At 39.1% G+C, this 19659-nt stretch overlaps 2 protein-coding genes and 1 long non-coding RNA gene across 4 annotated transcripts; 2 read left to right on the top strand and 1 right to left on the bottom strand.

Annotated features, from left to right (window-relative positions):
- Window positions 1-4037: 4037 nt before the first annotated feature.
- LOC112557347 lies at window positions 4038-5824 on the bottom strand. Its single transcript, XM_025227146.1, has 4 exons — window positions 5712-5824; window positions 5364-5564; window positions 4693-4849; window positions 4038-4266 (listed from the first exon to the last, which is right to left on the bottom strand). Exons 2-4 carry the CDS (start codon window positions 5545-5547, stop codon window positions 4161-4163), a joined length of 447 nt encoding a protein of 148 aa, XP_025082931.1. The 5' UTR covers window positions 5548-5564; window positions 5712-5824; the 3' UTR covers window positions 4038-4160.
- A 1703-nt stretch (window positions 5825-7527) lies between these two features.
- On the top strand, window positions 7528-11264 carry LOC112557177. Of its 2 annotated transcripts, XM_025226872.1 has the most exons (7): window positions 7536-7911; window positions 8706-8910; window positions 9259-9407; window positions 9625-9760; window positions 10093-10229; window positions 10496-10646; window positions 10948-11264. In XM_025226872.1, exons 1-7 carry the CDS (start codon window positions 7851-7853, stop codon window positions 11231-11233), a joined length of 1125 nt encoding a protein of 374 aa, XP_025082657.1. In that variant the 5' UTR covers window positions 7536-7850; the 3' UTR covers window positions 11234-11264. The 2 variants fall into 2 exon arrangements, with proteins under 2 accessions (XP_025082658.1, XP_025082657.1); XM_025226873.1 differs by lacking the exon at window positions 10496-10646 and having other exon boundaries at window positions 7528-7911; window positions 10948-11119.
- A 1961-nt stretch (window positions 11265-13225) lies between these two features.
- On the top strand, window positions 13226-18621 carry LOC112557941. The gene is made up of 7 exons (XR_003098030.1): window positions 13226-13412; window positions 14109-14311; window positions 14783-14919; window positions 15083-15218; window positions 15626-15761; window positions 16067-16214; window positions 16806-18621. It is a non-coding gene; the product is annotated as an uncharacterized LOC112557941 (long non-coding RNA).
- The last annotated feature ends 1038 nt before the right edge of the window (window positions 18622-19659 follow it).

Here is a 19659-nt window from a genome sequence, read left to right as displayed (position 1 = left end):
TAGTTTAAATATTATTATACCTCTTTAAACACAGCCGTTAGTGCTTTCTTTCTTATGTTATATATTTCTTATGTTATATATATATATATGTAAAACTGACCATTCTTCTTTACAGCAACGACATTGACAGTTTCAAATTGACGTTGACGTTAAACAAACTGTAGTAAAAGGATTGGTAGAATGCAATAATCGAAACATTCAACCTTTAAAAGAACTACTGAGTTTAAGGCGATTGTGTCAAGCTTCCCTCAAGTCTCACATACACACCTATACATCACCTATACATCACCGTGCATTGATCAAAGCTGTGCGGTCAAGATTCTACACAGACATGCCAAATTATCAAACTGTTAGCACACCAAATTATAAAATAAACATACAAAATTATCGCAGCGTTCCCAGTGGCTCAACATGATAAACATATTCATGTACAATTCTGACGTGTGTGTTTTTTTAACTCCCTCTGTGCACGGTATCCATATGTTTCTTTGCCCCTGACCTTTCACAACCCTACAAGGGGTCATGTCTCGTTATGCTGCGTTACCTTGTAGATATCCATTACTTTCTCTCTATTTGTGTGTATGTGTGTCTAGAGATAGTCCGACAGTCCATTATTATATATGTATATATTTTAAACAGAGTCCATCTTCATCATATGCAAGAGTAACTTGAGTTAAGCTTAGAGCATGCTTGAATTTAAATATTAAACTTTTATTATTGTTAATTTACAATCCGTTTTAGAAAAAAAAAATGCACGTAAAGGTTTTCATGTTAGCACAATACACAGTTCAGTAGTTTACGCATGAAAATTCACAGCAGAACAGGCTTGTGGGTATTTTGTTTAAAGGCTTGTGTTTACGAACAGTTGTACACAAGAGCTTGCTAGAAGGTTGCAGAGAAGCATACTAATAGACGTGCTTAGTGGAGACATGTGTGGACAGACAGACAGACAGACAGACAGACAGACAGACAGACAGACAGACAGACAGACAGACAGACAGACAGACAGACAGACAGACAGACAGACAGACAGACAGACAGACAGACAGGCAGGCAGGCAGGCAGACAGGCAGACCCTGTTTTTCTGTGTCCTCTTTCTGTTTTCCTGCTCGCCTGCATGTACGCTTGTCTCTCCACATGTTTGTGCATACATCGAGAAACAAACAAGTAAAAAACTGAACACGATAGTGAGCTGTTTGTCATTTTTACTCAGATGAAATCATTTTAAAAAACGTTCTGATGTTGAAGCCAGTCCGTTCAAGTCAGCCATTGTAGTCTCCATGGCCGACAAGACATCTCCTCTTTGACCTCTACACGCTGATGTTCCTGCACACAAACGTCAGGTTTGACGGTTAACTGTTGCCTTCCCTATAGAGTCATCATTTAATATTAATCATTACTTATCCCTTGTTTTAGGAGAGGTTGCGCTGTTATGATGTTCTGTCAGGAGAGATGGACAGTCAAGGCCTGTCATGATAAGGGGTGACCCATGTCTTGCATGAAATAAGCAGTCCACATTATAATTGCACATAACACACACACACACACACACACACACACACACAGGCTGACCAGGTAAACAATACAAGTAGCTTACGCCTGACACTGATCAGCACAAGCTGTATCGGAGCGTGTCTCGTCTGCTGGAACGCTGTCGAACAAGAAGAGGGCGTCACACCTGGCTTCACACTCGGCCACCGTCAAGGAGGGATCTTCAGCGACCATGACCCTCACCTGATCCCGAGCGAGGCGCTCTGGCGAGACAAACTAAGGTTCTAGAAATGCTAAGGTTCTTTTCTAGTCATGTCGCCTGTCACTAGAACACAAGTGTTCACGCATCCTTGTTGAATGCCCGTGTTCTGTTTAGTTTGTTTAAATACTTGCTTCAGTAACGAAAAAGAAAATATTTACGCCGATTGTTGGTTTATTTAATTTATTTTTATAGAGGATGCTGATGTGGTATAGTGTCATACCTACACACATGCCTCCCATGCCTCCACTGCCCATCTGGCAGTAGGCGACAGCACAGAGAAGTGCGAAGACAAGCAGGCACTTCATGGTGAGATCGAGATGGAACTTTGACACAAGACAAACCAGTCCACACATCTTTTAATTAAGTAAATTTTAATAATAGGTGAAGTATATAATGAAGTGTGGCATTTGGGCGCTGTAGTAGAAGAATTTCAAATGAACATTACGGTAACTTTTAATACAGGTAAAACTGTATCAGGTCTAGATGAAAAATTATTTTTAAAAATATGAAGCTACGACAAACTTTAAAAATGTTGCATTAAGACCCACTAATTCACCTAAGACACGCCACAGAAATAAAACAAAGAAAAATAAATGGTTACGATTTATTTAAGAGCTGAAAGAGTTATAGGAATGATTCACTCAAAGATACAAAAATTGTATCACATAATTTAGTTTAAAAATCACACTCAGAATGTCACTTACTTTCTTGATCAAGACCACTACAAGTAAACAGAGATGTGCTTGGAATATTGAATAATCGAAGTGTTCCTTTATATAACATAAATAATAACGAAGTAGTAAAAATGAACTATAGGCTCCTTTTTGAATTTATCTGAGTGGAATCTGACTGGGTAAAATGTATCACGTTTGGTCTCTTATCTCGGGTACAGTGAACTCTACATTAATATTATAATCATTATTTTTGTCTGCTTAAGGTGGGATAGGGGCACAGTTTCAGATAGTGAACAGCTGATCCTATTATGTAAGAGTCAAAACGTGAACACATCAATGTCAAGGCTACTGAAGAAGAAAGCTTGTGATTATAACAACTATAATGGTACAAAATATGTCTAATAATTTTTCCCGGTGAGATTCTTTTTCAAAGCGACAACGCACGCCAGTGTATGCGCTTTTTCATTTGTCAGTTTTATGCTCATATTTTCAGAATTAGTTCTATTTTCAAGGCAACAAATTTGTTGGATATACGGCAATATTTTGGGTGTGAGCAGTTCATAAGATGTTCTAGCTGTGAGTGGTGGCTCTTCTGAACCAACAGACGACTTGTTAAAGTGTCTGTCCAAATTGTTTCTAAGTAACAAAACTTCTGTTTGAATTTATGGCCAACAACGCTCTTCATTGAAAAGGTCGGCATGTGAAAGGAGTTCTTTATCATTAGAGCATGTTCTGGTTGGTGCGCTCGTAGAGCAAATATTATTAGACAAAGAGATTAGCTCTCGGGAAAAAACTGAATTTCTTTTGTGTTTCTTTCCCTTGCAAGATCTTAAGACATTGACTAATTATGACTTTGTAATCGCTAGCCTCTAGCTAAGAGCAGGTGATTAAATGGCGGCACACCCACAGAATTTAGTATGCAGTGAAAGGACCCTTTTAGTTCTCTTATCTCAGTAGAAACTATAAAGTAACATAGTTTAACCCCTGTATCAAATATTCGTCCATAAAAAACATAAAAGTTGTTCTGAAGTCCTTGTTGGATATTGTTTTTCTCGTCTATGAATTCCTATAATTACAAACGTGGGATGGTAAGAGATGCTGTCTTGGAGAAATTCTTGGCTTATCACCAGCAGTTCGTGATTAAATATTAAGTATATAATGCAGTGACCCTTAACTTTTCTCGCAAGAGTAAAAATATTTATTAGGTAATATCGAGTGTAAGTAAACAATACTGTCATTTCTAATATATATATACACACACCATAGATTTGGCAGGTTTATGCAAAATATATTCTAAAGTGCCATAAAATGCAGATTTAATGTCTACTTGTGGTAATTTTCTTTTAGTGGATAATCTCTTTTCTGTTTTCTCTTCAACAAAACCTACATATGACAAAATTAGTGTCGAGACTACCACATTTTTATTTTATTCCAGATAGTCATATACCATTAAACTGTATGCAGAAAATATATAATAACTCATCTTACGTCTAATATTTTGTTAATAATATATTCAATAATGTTAGTTAAAGCTCCTTGGAGACGAGAAAGAGATGCAGACATACATGCGCACATACATACATACCAAAAGTATAATAAAACAAAATGCAAAATAATGTGTCATCTTTAATTAAATCATTGTCAAGTAAGCAGAATACGTTTAGTTTATTGAAGCTATTGAAATCTTTTTTGGCCGATCAGAAACCTTGATGTTTACAGGCTCTCTCTGGACTCTAGAGAGCCTCTGTAGGCTCAGTAAGTTCTGGTTCCGCAGTCGTTTCTGTGGCCTCAGTGGCCTTTGTGGTGTGTACAGTCATCACGTGGACACTGTGGACGTACCTGCAAAGAGATGAAAGATGTCTTATCCGAACTAGAGTGAACAAGTTTGGAAGAGGTTATTTTATATAAAGCTTGGTCTTTCTTTTGTGGGCAAAGTGACGAAGAGTCAAGTCTATCTGGTGGCTTTACTAAGTCCAATTACATTGGAAAACATATTTTAAATGTATTAACAAACAAGTTTAAGCATTTTGACCAAATTTCTATTGCCTCTAAATCTCAACTTCACACACAACTTAGATAAACATTTGGCATTTAGGAGGCTAAGAAGCGCTTTAACCGTGGTTCAAAGGTTCGTCCGTGTTTGGCCATTAACGGGCAACTGCTAACGGACCGTTGTAAATTTAAATGCATTTTTACTAAATGCACACACATATATATATAAAACATACACACACATGGTTGTACAGAGGACAACAAGTTGCTTACGTCCGACACTCAGTGGCGCAGGCTGTGTCAGTCAGTGCCTCATCATCTGGAACACCGTCCAGCAGAAAGAGGGCGTCACACCTGGCTTCACACTCGGCTTCTGTGAGTGAGGGGTCTTCAACGAGCATGGCTCTCACCTGATCTCGCACCAGACGTTCTGTGTAGACAAACAGTATGATACACTGGCTGATGCTACCACTGACCCGTGTGTTTACTGTAGTTCTTGTATTCTCCTGTCACACTTGTTTCAACTCCATGTGGGCTTTATCTTTGAGTTTTAATTGTTACTTGTTTTAACCTTATTATTGAAGATTTCAATGTTTATATCCTACTTGTGATTTGAGCTCTCATTTACTGGTGGTATGATTTTCACCTTCGGTAATCCTTTGCACTCTGAATTTTATTAAATTGTATTTCTTTGTGCGCATCTGATATTCAGTAATATTCTCTTCTGAACTTAAAATGTGAGCCTACAAGGAAAGAACTCATATTTTTAATTTAAGTTTACGGGCAGAATAGGTGACAATAATTAAATACATTATAATAAAAAAAATCACGTTAACATTAACAAATTAAAGTGTAGAGTTATAGAGTAATACAAGCTGTGAGTGAGGCTGACGTTAGTAGCATCATTATATGTACATTATAGTAACGATACGGCGATGTCATACCAATGCCCATGTTTGACATACATCCCATGCCTCCCATGCATCCCATGCCTCCCATGCCGCCCATGCCGCCCATGCCTCCCATGCTGCTTGTGACTCCCGTGACTCCCGTGACCCCGTGCATGCCTCCCATCATCAGACCATAGGAAACAGCACAAAGAAGAGCGAAGACCAGGAGGCACTTCATGGTGAGATGGAGATGTACTGCAACACAAGACAAACTGTCAGACTGTGGTCGTCATGTGTCGCATGTTTACAGTGTACACGAGAGTTCCAAATAAAATTTTAAAACACTGAGGGTACAGATGACATAATCAGTTGAAAATAATATGATTTTAAAATTTCGCTTACTTCTTTCTGCAGAGCACAGCAGATAAACCAGTGTTTGGAATGTCCAAATATTGGCAGCGATCCTGTTATATAGCTTCACCTTTGATACAGGGGTTAGACTATGGACCCTTTTAGTTCTCTTATCTCAGTAGAAACTATAAAAAGTAACATGTTTTTTTTCTTCGTTATCGACGATGCAGTCTGCAATATTCTACGCATCTGATCAGGGTAAGTTTGTTAAGATCATAACAGAGGGATCACATGATCCATCTAATGATATCAAAGTCCAGTTGTGAGAACACCAGTGTCAGGATGGGCTAAACTATCAACTGTGTTTCCACAAAAGGAAGTTATATTTAAAATCTTGGTAAAATTCTTCCTTACATTTCTTTGAAGCGTTAATCAGGTTTCTTTTGATTGTTACTATTATTTAAGTAGCAAACAATGATGCTATAAGGACAAACCATTGGGATTTTTTTTAAATTAAGTTTTTACGTGGGCATAGCAAAAGATATATATATTGTGTGTGACATTCCTTGTAGACAAATAAAAGAAACTGTTTCTTATCACCAGATAAAGGCTTGCACTCAAGTCAGAGATCAAGGTAACATTGGACAAGTGCACAGTCTGATGAATGAGGTCTTGAGAAGAGACAGAAGGCTTTTGTTCGCACGTTTCAATGTCATATTGAATGTCCTCTTCTCCACTCCTGCAAATAACGGGTAAAGGGGAAAGGTTATGTCACTGTGACAGTGTGACACCCTTTTGAGTGCTCGGTTGTAATTAAAAAAAGCATCAAATCATACACTTTTCAGGATTTGAACAGTATCCCGTTTTTGGCCTTAGTAACCGTACGTGAAGTCTGCCGCGACTATTAGAACCGTTTGACTGAGTGAACACATGGGTAGATAGCTTTTTTGAGATATTTTGTGTCAGTGAATGTTGCTAGACTTTTGATTGTGATGCTTAGGACGATGCTATGGAAATCCCTTGTGTGGAGTGTTAAATTCTGCGATCGCTCACTCGCTTACTTAATAACTGAGAAAAAAGCGCACATACACATGTGAACAGCACACAGTGCATTCATTAGCATGCATGGATTACAGACACACAACACACAGCAGTTTCTGAACATGACACGCGTGTTACGGCGAGCCTTATAATAATAATAACAACAACATCACGACCTAGATAGGTCGCACTCTCTGCGCATACCAGTAATGATAAACGAACATTATATATCAGACAATAGATGGTGAGGTACGGATAAGTACACTGAGCAAGGTAAAGATGATGTACAATGCGATGGATAAAGGTATAAAAGATATGCAGGGACTGTCAACTTTTAGCTCCGACTGCTTGGGATGATAGTTTACAAGTGATGTCATTTTCCGTCTGCACTCCCTGAACTTCAGCAACAAAATCAAATCTACCTCCGTGGTTGGACCTTTGGTCCTCGGGCCATCCTATGAACTCGGATGAGGTGCTAATGCCGCCCAACCATTGGAAGACATCCCTTGGTCATAAACGTCCGACAGTTATTGATTTGACGGCGTGGCCACTGGCTGACGCATGCGTCAAGGAAACTGAGATGACGAGGGCAGTGTTAGTTTTATGTCTTCTACACTCAGTGCATCCTCGGCCACGCCACTCTGTCTAGTTTCTAGTTCCGCACTCTACATCCAGCTTCTCTATCTCTCTTATACACACGCACACACACTCAAACACACACAGACACGCGCGCGGACGCGTAGAAATAATAATGTTTAAAACAAAAATAAAGAAACTGGATGATATAAACAACTAAAGAAAACTAATTTCTTTAATATGCTCTCGAAATACACATATTTTTTATTACTCTCAGGAAGTCATACTGTACCTCCTTATTGGCTTTGTGGTAGTCCATCTTGATGTGAGCGGTTTTATAACCTTCCCAGGCGTCGGTGCGGAGGTGTTTATGTCGAGGGGTGAAGCAGCTTTCAGATTTCATGGCAGAGGTCTTGTCAGAGTGAACTAGGAGCCTGTTAGTGTCTTTGTCTCCATCTGCTTCTTTGCCTTTGACAAAGCGTGGTGTCCCTGTCAGGGTTATTGTTATGAAGTTTGTTGTGCACTTCCGGCTATCGTGAGTTGTTTATCCCGGGACATGCCAAGAGGGCAGCAATGGAAGGAATGCGTGTATTGATGGCTGCTTGTCATGCAGCTGGCGAAATGCTGCTCTGTGGTAATTATATTAATTCATATCGTGTTGTTAGAACATTTTATGATATTAAGCTTTTGTTTTTTTATCCGAATAGCAAAGTTCTTAATTAATTTCTTTTCTTTGTTTGTCATCGAGTCACTTATATATCAAGTCTTTGAATATATGGGGTTATAGAATTTTGTTCAAGATTGCTGTATAAAAGTATGAAAATATTTTTACTTAATTCCACAATTTTTTAAAGAAACTATATTTTCCTCTGAGCTAGTTTTTTTTATTGTTTGGTTTTATAGTGTCTAATGTTCCTGAGTAATATTTTGTTATCATGCAGTATCCCAGAATAAAAAAATAGCGCAAATATGTTATGAAAACATGTAGCATACAGTGGTTTCCGATTATTAAGCAACATTATTGCATCGTTTCCTTTGATTAACTGAACTTGTGACTTTTTCCACCATTTCCATATTTAATGTTATTCTTTCATTTAATACATTCTAGTTTTAAATTTAAATTTTCTTCTTAATGCTTTGTGTTTGGATCATATATTTTGGGGGATTACAAAATATATTCAGTCGTCATACATCGCCAACGATTCTGTGCTACATTCTACGAACATGTACATGTAATGTAAGTTTGTGGTTTTATATGATCTGTAATTGGAGTGATCACGCTACCTACATCTTTCGTCTGCTTTTATTGCTGTAATTTGTCTTTGATTAATTAAAAATTGTGTTTTAGGTTTATTTTTCGCTTTTCTTGACTAATTAGTTCTGGCAAATGTCTTAAAACTGTATCCTATGTTCGAATCCTTCCTACAGCCACCATTCTCTGTATTCCCATTGTGGTAGCCGTTACGACAGTAGCGCCCCCTAGCGACAGCTGCGAAGAGACCTTCACTAAAAGCTTGTTCGAATGTTTCACCAACTCGTCCGTCCCGTTCAACACCTACCTGTGGGCTGTCAGCAACGGCAGTGGAGGTATACCTCCTGACAACCGCACCGTCTTCAGAGAACACATGTGCAGGTGGGAAACCTACATTGACGGGTATTGCCAGTCTTCATACCCTGAATACCCTGAATTGTTTTCACCTAGCTCACGATAGTTATAATGTAATACTTATTAGGCGGTGACTTCTCTATAATTGATTTGATTGAAGGCAAGAGAGAAGGAAAACTAAATTTTCAGGTTTACCAAAATCTTACGTGGCCTTTTTGGGCAAACTGCGAGTTCACGTCCATGTGTCATCGTCTCGCTGTAGCTAGGGTTCTCTGAAGGTAGTATTAGCTAGTCACAACAGATTATACAAAAAAAAGGTGATTTCAGTTCCATGTGTCAACAGGTCTGTCATTTTTTTCCCTTTTTTAATCCCAGTGTGGAGGAAACAGTGGTCACCTGCTGTCTCGACTCGCTGCACGCGCTGGTCAACAGTTCCCGATGCCGCACGGTGAAGGGTCTGGATGAGCTGCTGACATCGCAGGTCAAGACAATATTTGAAGAGTACGACAACTACTGCGCCCACGGTAGGCAGCAGACTTATTTTCTCTCGGTTTTAAGGGGCGAGAATGCTCACAGAGTTACAGGAGAGGTGATGGATGATGTGGACAGACAGACATAGCGGCGGTGAAGCAATGGCAAGACAACAAATGTGACGGAAATACAGACAAAAGACGACAACTGGCAACTATTACATAGCACACAAAATATGTTTGCTTCTCTGAACTTTCTCGCTCGTTCTAGAGTGTCGTTTGACGCTGGAAAACAATATGAGAAAATGCTACTCCAATTTCGGCCTGGACCCCGCACTATTCTTGCCCAAATCTGCCGATGGTGCAATACTGGGGAAAAGTCATTATGATGTGGATCTCTTCTGTAGGTAAACGATTTTCAGAATTCGTGTTTGAGATACATTGAAATAAACAGTGTCGTGAACACAGAATGCCGCATTTGAGTGACCAACTCCTAGTGTCTAAGTGACTTTAGAGGTGACTTAGCTACCTGTCTAACTATTGTATATGAATCTGACGTCGCTATCCTCCGTGTTTCCGATGTACATTACATGTTTCTTCTCTTCCTTGTATCGTTGCCATCATCATCTTCATTATTATCTCCCCAAAGTTGTTTTTCCTTGTCACCGCCTTCATGTGTCGGCTATAGACAGAGCGATGAAGAATTCTAAAAAAGCGCGCACTGTCTTCTTGTACCAAGCAAGCAAGAGGTGCTGGTGGCGTGCATCACCAACGAGACGCAAGCCTGTCCAGAAGCCGACCGCGTGCTGCGAAACCTCGGCCTGGACCTCGGCGTGATGGCGAAAGGTCTTCGGCTTCTTTGCCAGCGACAAGAAGGTGTTGTGTAGTAATTACTACTTAACCCTCCGGCTAGGGGTCAGACTCCTGGGGCTGACTTTTATTTAATCTGACTTATGTGTTCATGCTTGCTCCTTCTTATATTTTGACAAAGCCAGAAAGTTAAACTACATTTATTGTGTAATCACGGCAACTGAGAACAAATGCTGTGGAGTCCTACTTACCAGCTGACCGTTTTTGTTACAGTAGGCTAGTTATTGACTATTCATCTACTTTTCTAACGGCTATCACTTTCTAAAATCCAGACTATCTGCACAGTCTCGACTGCTTCTCCACACAAACCCGTGCAGTGGAGAAATGTTTAGAAGACAGTGCGCAGTCTCTGACTCGGCTGTACACACGTGCGAGGTCCGAACCGGATCTGACGCAAGAAAAGTTCATCAGTGGTTTCTGCCTGTAAGTCGCATTAATGAAATATGGGGCAGTGGTCATAATTATTGTAAGCCCCGGATTGTATTGTGCTGATCAGCATGAGGAATTTCACTGCTGAATGTCTAATTTTAAACCTTGTTGAAACGTGCCTTTTGAGTCGTTGTTTGTTAAATACCATGAAAGTTTGGCAAAGATTTCACCTAGTGGTAGCGTTAGTCACGTCCAGATTTGTCCGGTTAAGAATGGGAAATACACATGCAACCTGTCTTCCATGCTTCTTTTTTAATGCACTTAATTTTACTCTCTTATTTTCTATCAATTTCAGTGACCGCGTATCGTTCGTGAAGTGTGACCTGACCGCCTGGTCCGAGAAGGACCGCCGACAGTGCGACCTGCCAGCCCTGACTCTGAAGAGAGACGTGCACTGCGTTCAGATTCCTGAGGTCTGCAAACAGATTCTTCGCCAGCCTGTCGAACAGCTCTGTACCTGGACATGGGCGGCTCCCCCACCCCAGCAAATCGCTAAAGGAGATGCGCAATCCGAGACTATGGGTGTTCTTGTGATGATCACATTAATGACAGTGGTGCAGCTTATCTGGTCTTGTGTTTAATAAACATTATATTTCAAACAACTACAAAAAATTTGTATTAGTTTTCTTTGGCTAATGATGAGATAGAGAGCGTGTGTGTATGTCAGAGAGAGAAAGATTCCAGGTTCAAAAGCACTGTCCGTCATTTTTCTTGGTGCATGCCACCATCATGTTCTTTTGACCTGTATGATGTTACAGCAAGTCAAAACAAGAGCTTGGTGCAAAGATCTTTTTCACACCACATCAAAAGCTTGTCGAGAGCACATATATTTTTGTAAACCAGCAACACTGCTCTCAAAGGAAATTTCTCCCAACAAATGATTTGTGTTATAGCAGTGACTGGAGGCAAACGTTTGACTTATTTAGTTGTAAGACCTGCGAGTTTCCCCTTCTAACACGATTAAATACAATATTTAACACATCCCCGACAAAATTCACTCCAACTCATATGCATGCAAGAGCACCACCTTCCAGCTTAAAAAACAACCTGATGACATTTGTCAGTCTGCATATTTTCACTCGTGGTCACTGACAGAACCAATACATCAAGCAGGGACCCTAACAGCCTGTGATGACCTCCCATGAGGACCAGCCAACATATCACTCACTCACACTAAGTTCCTGATAAACCAAGCGTTTATAAATATTTTTCCTCCTACGTAGAAGTACCCGCAAGGGATAGCTTCCAATCTGAAATTTATGGGTGTTTTATGTATAAAGGTGCACACGAGACGAAATGAGAGACATACTGCTCGGACAGAGCCATGATGGCATCAGGGAAGAGATGATCGTAGGTCCTCAACAACACCTGGAGTGTTGTATATATACATATCATTTCTCATATCTATAATTATATACACAGATACCGTATGCTGAGCCTGATTCTAGGAAAATTACTAAGCGCTCACAACACTCGTACATAGATGTATAAAAATATTCATACATACATGCACACATGGATACATGTATCACTTTCTGTCAGTTTCTCTCAGTTCATCAGACAAGTAGGGACCAGCATGGATAATGGATATCATTCATTCCATTGCGGGATTTTTCTCATTTCTTTCTTCCAAAGAATGTGGACGTTTATCCTACAGTCAGGTTACACTGACTGACACTTCGGACGTCGACTATTTGGTAAATGATTGACACCTGTGATATTGCGGAAGAACAGTCTTCACCAGGTGAGTGGTACCTGACGGCCTCATCAATCACACGTCAATGAGATCCTCTTCCTGGTCTTCGCCAAACCGTCAACGTTCGGCAGCTGTCTCCGGTGATAGATGTGTACTTATTCTGAGATTAATAGCGAGAAGGGCTGCGTGCGCGTGTGTGCGTGTGTGCGTGTGTGTGTATACATGTGGAGGGGTTGCCGGCATACGTGCATTTATGCATCTAATTTTTTCCTCCATCTACACGACTAATGTTCAGAAACATGTTTGGTTCATTAGAAGATTATTTTGTTATTTCTGTATGATTTTGTTTGTCAGAACTGCATGTGTCTCTTGTTATGTTGTTTATTTCTATGTATACATGGCGATGATTGTGACTAATACAACAATAAATAAGTGTATTTTTAGGGCAGGTAAAACGGTGATGGATGGAGAGCTTTGCGTCTCATATTTTTTAGCCAGTATTCTAGACACAGTGACCAATTAAACTGAACTCACTTTACTGGCTATGAGTAAACTTTTCAAAGAACTGAGTTTTCAATCTACTTGTAAACTATACAATTGACTTTTTCATATTTGGCTTTATGAACTTTAAATTTTTCTGTTAGGTGCCTCATGTAACAATCTAGTAGTAAGTTAAAATAATTAAGAATATTTTAAAACAGTAACAAAATATTTGTCAGCACAAGCTCAAATCTCTAAAATGGCCAGAGGGCTTGTGAACCTCAAGTCAGTCTTTGTAATATCCATCATCTCGAGCAGACTAGACAGTTATGCTTAGGGCTTTGGTCACATGCTCTCAATGACGTAGACACATGTGACTGGAAAATTTTGAACTATGGGTCACTTCCGTTGAAGGTGACAGCGATATCCAGGAGGCAAACTGGTACAAAATAATTTCTTCACTCGCTCTCACTGATCTCAGTGAAAGTCAGAACCTTTCAGCAAATCGGAGAGAGGGCATCAAGTTGGAGGAAAGGAAAGCCGTTCAAGGGTCAATACCATGCACCTTTACTGCATCGTGGCTGGTTTGTAATTTGCAATTCTGAGACTAGAGAATGTTTTAAAATTATTGCTCGTTTGTGCTTAAATATGAATAGAGCATGAGTAAAATAGTCACCTTGACTTGTTAAGATTTCTATGTACCTCTTTCTAAATATACATTTTCAATATCTAATGTTATTCCTTACATATTTGAACTTATGTTTATTTGGTACACCTTTTGTGTCGGTTGTATATTGTAAGATTTATTGGTGGGTTGGTGGGTGAGTCTTGAATGTTTTGTGGAACTTGCTTTAGAGACAGTTTTCGTGCAGTTAAAGGGATTTTGAAGGCTGCGAGGCAGACCCGAGCACTGCCGTGAATTAATACTACGTCCCATGGTCTCAAAGTGTCATCATCAATATTATATTTGTCATATATCGAGGAACCTTTTTTACAAGAATGTAATTTAAGATTTTTTAATATAATGTAATATTTTATAGAAAAACCGAAGACATGGAATTCTTTTAAATGTCGATTCTTTACTCAGAATTTTGGGAGGCATTTCTTTGAGTCAGCCATTTGTCCCTTGACTGTCAGTTGTCGTTGTGGGAGATCACATGGATAGAAGCTGCACCTGACAGTAAATATCGTAGACTGACTGTTACTAACAAAAATAAAGGTTTGTGGACACTTTTAGACAAGCACTTTAAACAGACTTTACGGTTGTTGTTGTTTGTCAGTGGCCGTGGTAGCTTTGACATCACATCACGTGACAGGCCAGGCAGGCGAACCAGTGTGCCACATCATTTCAGACATTACTAACAGAATGTGTCAAAGCTTCTAACTTGAACGAAAAGGAATTTTTATGGTTCGTGTCCAATGGAACGAGCCCTGGAGGACAAGCGCCAGCAGATCCAGCTGCTTTTCAAAAACAAATTTGCCCGTATGTATGTATATGTGTAAATTGCATAGGCATATGTGTGTCTGTGTGCGTGTGTGTATGTTTCTATGTTCCTGGGTTCTGAAGTACGACGAATGATTACAGAATGTTAACAACTGCTTGAAGCAGGTAAACAATTCTTATATCATGCACTATTGCACTATATGTGTATCTGCCTGTATGGGTATGTGTGAGAGAGAGAGTGTGAAAGAAAGAAAGAAAGAAAGAAAGAAAGAAAGAAAGAAAGAAAGAAAGAAAGAAAGAAAGAAAGAAAGAAACAAACAAAGAAAAAAAACATACATTGACGGTCTGTGTGTATATGTGTGTGATTACCTAGCATGCTATTTTGTATTTTTTTTTTTTACATTATGCGCCAGCGCGTGTGGGAATGCTGAGGTATTCTTTTTGTATACAATTAGATTTCCGCCATCAGATTTTTTCTTCGTATTTCATATTTTCCTTCGTGATCTACAGGGCCCAGCAAACCATCGGCACGTGCGTTTTCAGTCAGGCTGGAAATTTGCTCAACTCCTCCGTGTGTCAGGGACAGGCCAGTGTGGCTACCAGAGTGGAAACTTTGTTCCAGACTTTCGACTTAAAGTGCGCTCACCGTGAGTAGTGGTTCAGTGTCGCCAAGGATGATTGGAGGAAAGAGATTGTGAAAGAGTAGATTCACCTTTCACTAGCTTTTTAAGTAAATGTTTAGCCTACTTTGTCGCTTTTCGTGTCTGTGGCCATATTTTGACATCTTCCCTGCCGTTTCCATTTTTACAGCATGTCGCTTTACACTTCTGAACGATCTTCAGAAATGCTACACCTCCAACGGCCTGAAGGCAGACCTGTTCCTGTCCAACAGATCCCGAGGACATGTAATCGGCTCTGATGCAAGCGAAGTCGCCAGCTTCTGTAGGTGAGTTACTGTCGGCATTTGGTGTACTTCTTTACACTATATCTACTGGAAAATTTTCAAATTAAATTATCCTGTCATCTTGAGAGACAGCCTACACTCAAGCACACACACATACACTCACACCGACACATTCGAGGTAGCATCGCAGGTAATTAAACGGTTGAATAGACTAAGTAACAGTATTCTGTTTTCCATGAATTGTTTGATTTTGTCCTGATTGAGATTTTTAAATTTTATTGGATTCTGGTCGTCTGTCATAAACGAGTTTTTCCTTACTTGAATTGTCTCCCTTCAGTGTGCTTCGGTTCTTGCGTTTCTGAATGTCGGGGCAATAGTCCTTCGTATTTATACAATGGCAGCTGATATACATGTCACTGAAATTTCTTTGTAATTATTTCTCTTAACAGTAAGATGGACGCATTACTCAACTGCATGAAGCCTTTAACAAATGACTGCCCAGAAACTGTCGCAATCCTTCAACAAGTAGCTTTGACCTGCAGTCCTATGAGAAGGGAATTGGCATTCTCTGTCGACACAAAGACAGTAAGAGCGCCATTTTAACTACCCGGGGTGTTTACTAGTCGATTTGTTATTGTTTACTGCATGAGACGTTGTTTGAAGCAAAACATTAGCAAAGATAACACATCTATTCACCAAAATAGATTCAAAGAAATTTATTTTGAGTAAGTTAATGTAAGCAGTGATAATCAGAGTTGTGTAAGCTAACCTTTGAACATCCCGTTAAATCGCATGAGGAACATAAGCATTTGCAGTAGAACTTGAAGAGCATGAACCGAACGAAGTGATCGAAATGTTAAGCCTCGACACTGATTTAATGTGTGCTGCAGTTTACCTCCAGGGGCTGATGTGCTACGAAACTCCCACACCCGAGGTGGAAGCATGCACGCAGAAGCAAACGCAGTCCTTCCTGCAGCTGCTGGCGCAGGCGCGACAGCAAAGTCTGCCTCCGGACCGATTCATGGAGAGCAGCTGCACGTAAGAGACGAGTCATGATTGTGCTTCACGATTATGGTCACATTTTCACGTTTCTTACAAGTTTCGTAAATTAGTTTAAGAATTTAATTGAAAACGTGTTATGTGCCATTTTACAATAGTTTTAAATGTACAACTTACAAAAATGCTTAACAGTTTGGTTTTCAGTTCTACCTGCTTAGTTTTCTAAGCTGTAACTAATGCAGTATTGTAACTGAGTTGTTGAGATGTTTTGAAAATCTAGATTCATTCGTGCCTCTGATATGGAGTGTACGTGACAGAAAAATTGCATTATTAAGCTTCTACTGGTAAGTGGATATTCTGTACAGAATTTTCATAAAGCAGACGAGAGTCTGAAAGAGACATTTTGTATGGCTTCGACATAATAACTTTGGTAATAAAATTTCGTAAGAGAATCTTTAACCAAAATATTGTCCAAACTGTGTAAGGAATTTTTTCCCATAACTGCCATCCAAAGATATCGCCAGAATTTAAAGCGTAAAAAAACCACATTTGCCCACATCCATTTCGAAAATGACAGTCGTAGAATCGTAGATTACCTGCGTGACTGTGTGCGTGACTTCTGTGTGGCAGAATCACCGTTCGCCAGATTGACTGCGACCTGACGGCGTGGGACGCCTCCACCCACGAGGCCTGTACAGATGCTGTCATCGGCCTCCGCCGGGAGCTGGAGTGCAGTCTCATGTCCCCCAACTGCCCCACCCTCGTCAAGCAGGCTTACGACACCACGTGTAACCCAAGCAAGTTCTTCGGCAATCAACGTGGGGTCACCGGGGCAAGCTTTGCCAGCGACAGCTCCGTCCAGGTCACGGGGTCAATGTTCTTCTTGTCCTTCATCCTGCTTCTCTTATCTGTCTTCGTTGAGCCCGGGTTAACCCTTCCCGTCAACGTGGCGTCAGATTATTCCCGACTCTCAGACCTCTGGCTAGATGTTACAAAACTGGAAAAGTGAGGAGAGGGTGTGACCAGTCACGATGTAGGAATGGAAATTGTGTGGGTACTAGGGAGGGGTCTTTAGGACTGTTACGTCGATGTTAGAAGCCAACAACTGCTAAGACTTCGCATGCTTATATACTGGCTGGAAAATTACTCAAAATCAGATTTTAAGCTTTCACATTTATTTTATTAGTTTCTCTTAATACTTCCCTCTTTTTCTATTCCAATTTTGCCATCTTGGGATTTAGTGCTCATGTGCAAATACCCTCCTAAACAAACCTTGCATACTGTAAGTAAAACGTAAACAAACGATACAGATGTGATAATTCTCAAAAACTAAGACATACACATTAACGGTCATAAATTTTAGAACTATCTGTTTTATTAAAAGACATTTGCTGTTTACAGGTGTGTCAGTAATTTCTTTCACTTGGTGTATTATTTTTTATTTACTTTTCTTTTCGTTTTTCTTTATTTAAACTGATGAATGTTGTTCAAAAAGGATCAAATAACCCTTTTTGGAAACGGATTGGTGAAAATCCGAAGTGTATTATAACTGATGCATGTAAAATTGCTTTTAAATATTATGTTTCATTCTTAGCAACTGGCTTCACACGAAATACTCTGAATAACATTTTAATAAAAGTATTTTAACGTTTTCACCATTTAATAATTTGAACTGTTCACTGTTTCCTTTATTGTGTTACTTCATTTTGACAATGTCCATAGTTATTGTTAATAATATCAAGCTCGCGACTATTTTGGCAATAGTGTTAAAGTAAACACTTGATTATTCCTCATGCTGATCTCTTATAAAATACTTTGGAGACTTCTTAATCATTTTTTGCTTGTAGGTTTTAAATTTTAATTTTTGTAATCCAACGAAATCAAAGCTCTTATCAGTCAAGACTAGTAATATTTTTCGTAGCTTTAATAACCAGTCTACCGTACAGAAAAAAACCACCACAACAAACAAACCAAAAGTACCATTCATTTCGCCTGCGATAATAGGCAAGCAACAGACGGAGGTTTACCTGACAGAAGTGTCCAGTATTTATGAAACGGGTATCGGGTACCATACTCTAGTATCTTTATCCGAAGAAAGCACACTTTATTCGATCTTCCTCAGGGCTAGTATTCCTGGAGTACATTTGAGGTAACCCAGGCTAGACTTGGGAGATCTGCTACCTACAAGTACTGATTAAAATGTTAGGAAAGCTTTTTCTTAAGCTGTCAGTCCTTTTCTGCCTAATTCAATCATTTAATTAATCGCTGTAGTTGGCTGGTTGTTCCTGAATGATTGATTCAAATGCAACCGAAATTAAAGTTTTATGACGCTGTAGCAAATCAGAGTTCATGTTTTAGATTGTTGGTATTTGTCACTCATTGTAAGCAATAAATTAACATTTAAATGTAATACTAAAATTTAAAATAAATGTATCTGAAACCGATAGAGAAGTAGGCCTCATGACATACAGAGACTGACTAAGACTGCCGCTGTCATTTCCTTGCATGAAGCTCTTGTGTTTCTGCAGCTGATCAGGAGAAATGGATGGCATCTAAAGATCTGAACGATTTTTTACATGATTTTTTAAAGTCAGTATGACAACACAACTCGTGCAAACATTTAGTTTTTATTTTTCAGCAGCCACACATCAGTAAGTTACTTTAATTACTACAAAACAGGAATTTGCTTTCGAATAAAGTTTTTAAGCAAGACATCTCTGTGTATGACTTTGATGGATCGAAAGTAAGGAGTTCTCAAGTACAACCTTATAAACAGTAAGGGTAGTTATTTTTTTTAGCAAACAGATTGCGTTTGAAACCAAGAAAGTCAACATAATTAGTGCAAAAGATTTTCTTTATTATTTTGCGGGTAGGACTACACGTTACGAGATATTGCTAAAAGACTTATTGGGTGCAGTCTAGAACCTACAAACATCTTTCTACGATCTCAGAGCTGAGGAATACTGCTTTTGAAAACTACTATACACATTTAAATTTTAAGAAACGCACACCAAAAACACGCATGGTACATCGATGTGAAATATTGCTATCATCGATGACATGTATCCCATGAAGGAAGAGGAATACAAGGTTCCACTCGACATTTCTAAATTCTTAAAAGGCTACAACGAAATCATTTGCCATTTAGTAAACAATTTATTTGTTTATTCTTAACATTAAAAAAAGAACAAAACAAAAAGAATAGAGCTAGAAGAACAAGAAGTTTAAGAAAAACAAACTGCGAAAGAGATTTAGAGAAATAATAAGGAAAACAGCAAAAAATCAAGACACGCTAAATGACCAAAAATAACATAACAAAAAAGACTAAGAAGAACAATAACAAAAATAAATATCAAAGTAAGAAAAACAAGTACATTATCGAAAAAGAGCAAAGAGAACAACCAGAAAAGCACAACAAGAAAATTTTTTTAAAACCCCAAAGTAACAAAAAAGATTAACAGTAAGAAGTACAACAAAAATAACA

The sequence above is a fragment of the Pomacea canaliculata genome, linkage group LG2 (genome assembly GCF_003073045.1).
Source record: "Pomacea canaliculata isolate SZHN2017 linkage group LG2, ASM307304v1, whole genome shotgun sequence".
In the NCBI taxonomy this organism is placed as follows: Eukaryota; Metazoa; Mollusca; class Gastropoda; order Architaenioglossa; family Ampullariidae; genus Pomacea; species Pomacea canaliculata.
Note: the sequence above shows the minus strand (reverse complement) of the source record. Positions and strands in the feature narration are given on the sequence as shown.